Source organism: Lactuca serriola, chromosome 7, assembly GCF_051521515.1.
Source record: "Lactuca serriola cultivar US96UC23 chromosome 7, Lser_US96UC23_V15, whole genome shotgun sequence".
In the NCBI taxonomy this organism is placed as follows: Eukaryota; Viridiplantae; Streptophyta; class Magnoliopsida; order Asterales; family Asteraceae; genus Lactuca; species Lactuca serriola.
The window spans coordinates 51968869-51977218 of NC_136414.1; the positions used below are offsets into that span (position 1 = coordinate 51968869).

An 8350-nucleotide genomic window follows, 5' to 3' on the forward strand; every position below is an offset into this window, starting at 1 on the left:
AGTTGATGTGTCAATATGGTGGGGAGTGTCCATATCAAACAGCCTAACTATAGGTAGTAAAACAAGTGTAACGATTATTTGGCAGGATCTTAACTTTAAGATCTAAATTTTTAACATTTTTAACAGGTTGGTAGTACCGAAACCTTTAAGGGGCCATGCCCCCAAGCTTTTTAGCCTATTAAGTACCGGGACGGTTGTAGGGATAACTCCAACGTATTGTGGGTGTATGGCTCTTGGTGGTGGTGGTGAGGGTAAAAGAGAAAAATCTTAAATAGTTTGATAAAATGTTGTATTGGAGTTTTTGAAAGAGAAAGAGACAGACAAGAGAGAAAGAAGTTGTGAGTTAGTGACGTGCGTGATCAATGTGTGTCGAAGATGCCGATTGGATGAAGCTTTTGGGATAATCCTAACGTTTGGATGTTTAGTAAATGTGTGTGAGATAAGATTCATACGAAGTGATATGTTTGATGTGGCAGTTTTTTGTTTATTAATATAGAGATCATGTGAAAAGTAGTAAAAAAATCAGGCAACGCAACAAAGTATTTGTTAGGATGAATTTCACTTTTAGTCCTTATTCATTAACGTACGTTCTATATTAACTCTTACCAATAGTTTAATAAAATAACAAACATTATATGTCGTTAATTTTAATTTTGTTAAATAAAATAAAATTTAAACATATATAGTATCTCTAATCTCTAATATTATTAAAACAGAATCTTTAATTCACCAATGAAGCAATCAGAGCCTTTGATTGTATATCGATCCTATGTTTTCCACATTTAGATCAATATGCTGACATCATCTTCCTCAAATAGAAATCAAACATAATTACATTTAATTATAGAATTTCTAATAATTATAAACTCTTTAAATTTAATAATTATGTTATCAATTGAAGCATATCATTCTATTGATATACAAGATAACAGTTTCTCTAATTAAATATTATTCCTAATTCAACTCCCTTATTTATAGCTTTTGGCTTCAAAATTCAAACCCGTTTTTTTTATTATTTTTATTTTTAAATTTTTTTTTATTAAATAAGCATATTAATAATTCAGTTATTAATCTATAAAATCTAATCTAATCTCATTAAATCAACACCATATTTTAGAGTTAAAACAAAAGTCAATATTATTTATTATTTATCTTTCAGTATATCTCACGTAAAATGAATCAATTTGAGATAATGGTTTGAATTTTAAAACTCATTAAATAAACAAGTCAATTAACTAGAAATTTTGAATCAATAATATCTTTCCTTTTTTCTAGATGAATAGCTGAAAATCTCCAAGATGATATCTTAGCATCCCAATTTTTTTAGAAAATAATGATTTCCTTATTCAAAAACACTATATATACGATTACAATGAAGTTGTTATTTTTACGATTTTGGATTAAGTCTTACGATTTATAGTGTTCTTCTTCAATGGTCTTTTTCTCTAGTTCTTTTTTTTTCATGTTCTTTTTTTATTTTGTTCTCCTTATTCTTCTCTATTTTCTTGCATTTACTCTGTTCTTATTACATTTTATTACTGTGTTTTTGTAGAGAAGTTATGCAAAAATTAATCAATCTACTTTAAGTATATTAGTTTCATTAATTTAGTTACTGAAACAAAATTATGTCATTTTTTAATATGTTGACCTATTTTTCTCATGAGAAAGCCATAAAAATCGTTTTAATGCATGATGACAAAAGTGGTGGAATGGACAAAAAACATAAGTTCTTTATTGTTACACTCCAACTTGCATGAACAAAGACATATCTTTGTTCAAAGATTTTCAATAATTCTTTTATACACATCATTATAATCTTTGGTTAAATTTTTTAATTTTATATTATTGAATTTATTTATATCAATGGTTTTAGTTTCAAAATAACTTTAGAGTACAAGACTTTACCGGTGTGGTGTCATTTACGTTATTTGATCGTGATACAAAGAAACTTTTGAAAAAAACCGCACAAGAGTTGCTTCAAAAGTTTAATGAGATTATCGATATTAATATCATTTACATAAAACTAATTTTTACTTCTTGTCTATCTATTTTTATAATCGTTCATTTTTGTAGGAGGGTAATATGGAGATTTATCTATCTGCTTTGAATTTACTTTTGGATCAAAAGTTGTCGTTCAAAATTCAAATTTCACATTATAATTTAAAGAACAAAGTTGATGGTTATGCAATCTCAAACTTCAATGTTGATAATACAATCATTGCTGAATTTGAAATATTTTTTTTAACATCAAACACGTAACATTCTTTTACAAAAAAATACTACAAACACTACATTTATTAAATTTCATTTTCTACATTTCAATTGATCAACTAACATATTTCCATGTATTACAAATGTAGGCGTCGAAATCCGATTCATTTAATGTTTTATCGGCAGTATTTGGATCTCAAGACACATTATGGGGTTGGTACACCGAACAAAGTCAATTCATAAAACTACTACACAATATGTTTTAATCAAGGAGTCGCATTATGTTGTGATAAAATAAAGATCAAATAGATCATTTATGTTAAAAATTAATGTATTAAAAAACCAAATTGCTCTAATAAAAATATTAAATATTTTTATTTAATAAGTTTGGTTCAAAACTCTAAAATGAATCTAACTAATATTTTTTATTAAAAATTCATTTAAGACAATGTCACCCATTAATGTAATGTGTATTTAATTCACGTTCCCCGCGTTTAACGCTGATCATAATCTAGTTAATTATAATATCATAAATATTACCTATCTAATTCGAAAGTTAATAACAAAGTCAGCTATTAAATTGCAATAAATAACCAAGTATAATGTTTGGATTACGAGTTTTAAATACGATCGTTTAAAATATCATTGGCACTTTATAAAGAAGACACGTATACATACATATTGATAGTTCATAAGGGATCAATTGTCGATGTTGAATGGATACTACGAACTTGTTTAGATTTTGTTAAATTTTGTAATTTTGAAACAAATTAAACATGTCTACATTGTTTTATTTTTAAAGTTTGGTTTGGGCTTCCTATTTTTAGTGTGTGTTACGCCTCTGCAGGTCAGAGATGGCAGTGGATGAGAGGGAAACGGGAGACGATCGTTTGAAATAAAAAGCAATGAGGGAAAAAGGTTAGCTGGAAAATTTGGAGTATTTCCGAAACACGGTCATCTTTTTTATTTAAATACAACTCCTTCTCTTAATAATTAAAAAAACTGCAAAACAATAAAATTATCAAAATAAATTAAGAAGTCATCAAACGTTTTGAATCTGAAAAATTAAGAAGTCATCAAACGTTCTGAATCTGAAAAATTAAAAGCTACCACACAACCTCTAGTCTTATAACATGTTTGGTTTTAGTTGTATTGATTGTCAATTCCTTAATTTTACATATAAGCGACATTAAATAAATAAATATGATTATCAAAATAATTTTTTTAAATAAAATGATTTAAAATGGTATAACAAAATCAAAGATACAATTGGCATAATTAATACTAGTTAGTAGGTACCATGCTACCAGCTTCTCAGCGTGTTGGTCATCCATTATTTCTACGAAAGTAACAATACTTTTGAATTTAAATGCTTCAATGATAATAGCCAAAAATCTGGCTAGGGTTTAAAATTAAAACATGGGATACAAAATTGAAAAGTACTGTATGTGAGAGACTATTTTATTTCCCTTATAATTAAATGCTTGAATGGGAAAACATATTTGTTTAGAAAAATATTGTATACATAATTCCTTCTACACCAAATAAAGGGCCGTATTTTTCTTCTCATTAAGTCCCTAACTCATAGGCAATACATTTAAATTGATATAAATTGATAATGATGTTTGTCTTGATAAAATATCGTATATGTAAGGCGCATCTCTTTTCGTTTCTAGACTATAAAAGATTGTAATGACTATTTTATCCTATTTAAAAAAAAATCAAATCTCATATTATTAATCAATTATAACAATATCTACCAATAGAGTGTTTCATTTTTTTTTTCATAAATTTTTTTTTATCACCTTACATGTCATGTCATTCTCTACACTACATCATCTTTTTAGAAGATGGTTGTCACACCACCACTTTTTCAAAATAATTTTCATGTCATCTTTTTTATGTGTTCAAAAAAACTTTATATTATTATTTATGCTTCAAATATAACCAAGTTGAAAACTTTTAAGAGAAATGACCGACTAAAAATATTTAATGACATACATATCCATCATATTTTCTTGATTGTATGCGGAAATATGTCAACACCTACATTTATTTCGATTACTTGTTTGATTGTGTTCTCCATATGAAATTATACAATTGACTTTTCCCTCCTTAACTAATCATTTTTATCATAATTAATTTCAAAGTTCTACTAAAAACAAAAATATAAGCAACATCAAATTTGTAGTCGTCAATTTCTCTTACAAACTCATATTTTGGTCTTTTTCGAATGATAACTTTAATTTAAAGGTTTTTTTAACATAAAAAAATATAAATGTTTTTCTGCATATACATGTATAATTAGTTGTACTTTTCTGCATATATCCCGAATTAAAAACAAAAAATTAATAATAACCACAATCAAATAACGTATTTCTTGTTTTTTCTTTAAAAAAGAATAAAAAAACTAATATGATAAAATGTATATATGTTTTCTCGCTTCTTTATTTATATTCTACTCAAATTTCCACAAAGTGAGAAGACCAAAATTTTCAAAAACCATAAGAGTAGGTGTGATGTACACACCATATGCACAAGGCATGTTGATGATGTGGTTTGCATGACCATATGGACCCCCTCCCCAACATTCAGAGGGTGTAGCATGGCGTTATGCGAGGCAAACTACAACTCACCACACCTTGTTCTCTCTTGGCTGGTGCATCTTCAATACATGAGGATGATGAATATCTCCTCCTCTCACATAGTCACATATGGCACGTGAAAACTGATGTGGCAATGGAGTGGGAGTGTCCATACCGTAGAACCTAACTATAGGAAGTAAAACAAGACTAGAGTTGTTTGCAAGATCTGAACTTTTAAGAGACTTTGAATTGTTAAGATCTGAATTTATAACAGGTTGGAGAGTTCGGTAGAAAGGAAAAGAGAGGCGACTGTGTGAAACAAAAAGAGATGACGAAAAAAGATTTGCTAAAAAATTAGGGTATTTCGGAAACACGCTTCTCTTCTTTTACATAGATATAACTCGTTCTCTTAAAAATTAAGAGGTTGTTGAATAATTAAAAGACACAAGTTAAGAGGTTATCAAATGCGGTGAATCTTAAAGCATGCCTTTTAATTGAAAATTAAAAGGCTACCAAATATCATCCTATTCTTATAACATGTTGCCATGTTGGTTTTAGTTGTGTTGATTGTCAAACATATTTTTATCAACTTCTTATTTTAAATATGAGCAACATATTAAATGTAAATAAATGACTTGAAAAGTTACAACAGAATCAAAGATACAATTGGCATAATTAATACTAGGTACCAGCTTCTAGCATGTTGGTCGGCCATTATTTCTACAAAAATAAAAGCACGTTTGAATTTAAATGCTACAATGATAATAGCAAAAAATCTGACTGGGGTTTAAACTTAAAACACGGGACACAAATTTGAGAAGTACTCTTTGTGAGAGACCATTTGATTTCCCTTATAATTAAATGGTTTAATGGAAAAAGATATTTGCTTACAAAAAAATTGTATACATAAAACTTTGTTCCTTTTATATCAAATATGGGTCCATTTTTGTTTTCGTTAAGTCGTGAACTCCTGATAGGTAATGTAGTTGAATCGGTAATAATATTTCTTTGGATAAAATGCCTTATACATAAGGTATGGTCTATTTCTTTTCTTGTGTAGATAATAGGTTCAAATGACTCTTTTACCTTATTTTCTTAGAAACAAGCAAATTTATTAATGTTAATCAATTATAACAATATATATCAAGTTTAACATCAGAGTAGTTCGTTGGAAAAAAAATCAAATAGTTAAATGGTTAAGTTGCATTTGGCTGTGGAAATTTTTACAATTTTCCATGAAGATTTTCAAATGAAAAAAGAATATATATATATATATATATATATATATATATATATATATATATATATATATATATATATGTGTGTGTGTGTGTATGTATGTTTGGGTAATTCAGTTTTCAAAAAATTTGCAAGTTATATGTAAATTAAAAAAATAACCTTTTATAGTTTTCTAAAGTTTTTTTAAAATTTTAAAATGGAAAATGAAAACTCCAATGATTTTAACCAAAACACATTTTATAAAATTCTCATTAAAAACTAAAAATGAAATATTCATGTTTTCTAATAAATTTATTTAAAACTGAAATTGAAATCTCAAACTCTATTTTCTGAAAACATTTAATTTTTTTTCCACAACCAACGCATACTAAAAAAACAACCTTTAAATCGGAATAAGAGTGAATGACCATTTTATGCTTATATTATATATATCTTCCCCTTATATTATATACTAGTTTATAACCCGTGGGAACCACCGTTATAAAATTAATTAAACTTTCATAATAAAAATTTATAATTTTAAATAAATTATTAATTAGAAGATATATCAAAATTTTAAAGTTATTATAAATTCAAATTTAACATATAATTAGAAAATATAAATTTAAATTTTGAAATGAGTTCCTTAATATATCTACATGACATATTGCATAATATTAATGAAGAGTTGTATTAGAGTGACACTTGGTAAATGAAGATTAAAACTATTTATTTATTAGAATAAGGATTTTATATATCTTATATTATATACTTTAGCCTTGTCTCATTATAACATTCTACTTCCATTTTTTTCTATACAACATTATACTAATTGTACTTCAGAATATTTACCCAATTATAACATTATTACAATTTCTTTTCTTGTAACTATTAACAAGATTATAATTTGAACTTTTTACCAAACTATAGCATCAAGATCAAAGATTCTGCTAGAAATATAATACTGATTCTGATCAAACCTGCAACAACACCAATTAAGTCTTCAATATATGTTCCATGTTACAATGAAAAAGAAAGTACAATTAACAAACAAAAAGCAAAACAAATGGAAAAAAAAAAAGTCAAAGAAAGTCAAGAATAGTTGTAAAGAGATATGCTTTTATCATCTGATACACTTGCAAGAAGACACCCTCTAAGACCACCTTCAAACTTCACCCCCCAAACCTGGTCTGTATGGTTAGTCATGGTCTGAACCGCAGCCCTCATTTTCGGGTCCCACAGCTTCACGGTTCGGTCACTTGACCCTGATGCAATGGCTGCACCATCTGGGCTCACATCAACACTCAACACCCAACTAGAATGACCTGACATTGATGAAAACAAAGTCTTTCCTTCTGCATCATACATATGAATACGTTCATCATCTGATCCTGAAACAAGAACTCTTGGGTCTAATGGTGAATATGCAAGAGAACGAACAGGCATTGTGTGGCCATCAAGATGGTGGAGAAACTTGGCTCGTTGAACATCGAATACAGAAATGGATCCATCCATTGATCCACATGCTAGTTGTCTTCCATTAGGGCTCCATGCAACTGAGAGAACGAATTTCTTGTTGTTGCCTTTATCAGAGGGCTTTGAATTTGATCCTTCAGGACGTGGGATTGATAATGTTGCTACGAGTTTCCATTCTGCAGTGTCCCATAGTTTCACTGATGCACTGCTGCCTCCAGCAACAGCAAGAGTTGTACCCTGTCAAAAACAGAATTAGCAGTTTTTTTTAATGAATTATGATCTAGGGTTGTTCATAATGGAAGATTTCAAAGTTTAAATCACAAGGATAAACATATACATATTCCAAATATGTATCTGATAAAGGAAACACGAAGCAATCAATAAACGGATCCGATTTCTATAAAGTAATATAGGTATAGATTTACCCTAGGATCGAATTGCATTTGCCAGACTTCAGAAGGAGGAGCTTCGAGAGTAGCAATAGTGTTGTTAGATTCAACATCAAACACACGGACGAAGCTATCCATGGAAGCGGAGGCGGCGATTTTGCCAGAAGGATGAGCGGCGACGGAGACGACGCCGAGGCAGTGTCCGGTGTTGGTACGGACAAGGGAGAGGTCCTCCGGATTCCATAGCTTCACGGTCTCGTCGAGAGATCCGGTGAGGAGGAGGCCAGGGCTTTTATCAGTGGCAGGGACCCATGTACAAGCCCAAACGCAGTCTTGATGAGAGGTTTCGAGAGACCTGAGCCATGCGAGCTTCATTTTTTGCTACAGAGTACAGACAGAGGAAACCCTAGGTAGCGCAAGACCTTGATGTTGAAGAAGCCGATAATTGTGAGATTTTTGATACTTTGACTC

The 8350-nt window shown here is 29.3% G+C and overlaps 1 protein-coding gene across 1 annotated transcript; it reads right to left on the reverse strand.

The window, feature by feature from the left end:
* Positions 1-6982: 6982 nt before the first annotated feature.
* On the reverse strand, positions 6983-8350 carry VIP3 (Transducin/WD40 repeat-like superfamily protein). Its single transcript, XM_079010988.1, has 2 exons — positions 7916-8350; positions 6983-7727 (listed from the first exon to the last, which is right to left on the reverse strand). The coding sequence occupies exons 1-2, from the start codon at positions 8252-8254 to the stop codon at positions 7107-7109; spliced, it is 960 nt and encodes a 319-aa protein (XP_078867114.1). The 5' UTR covers positions 8255-8350; the 3' UTR covers positions 6983-7106.

Excerpts from the sequence above, each read along its gene's own strand:
- VIP3 (XM_079010988.1), bottom strand. The coding sequence starts at position 8,254 with ATGAAGCTCGCATGGCTCAGGTCTCTCGAAACCTCTCATCAAGACTGC. Across the intron at positions 7,728-7,915 it reads AAATGCAATTCGATCCTAGG|GGTACAACTCTTGCTGTTGC; the intron begins GTAAATCTATAC and ends TGTTTTTGACAG.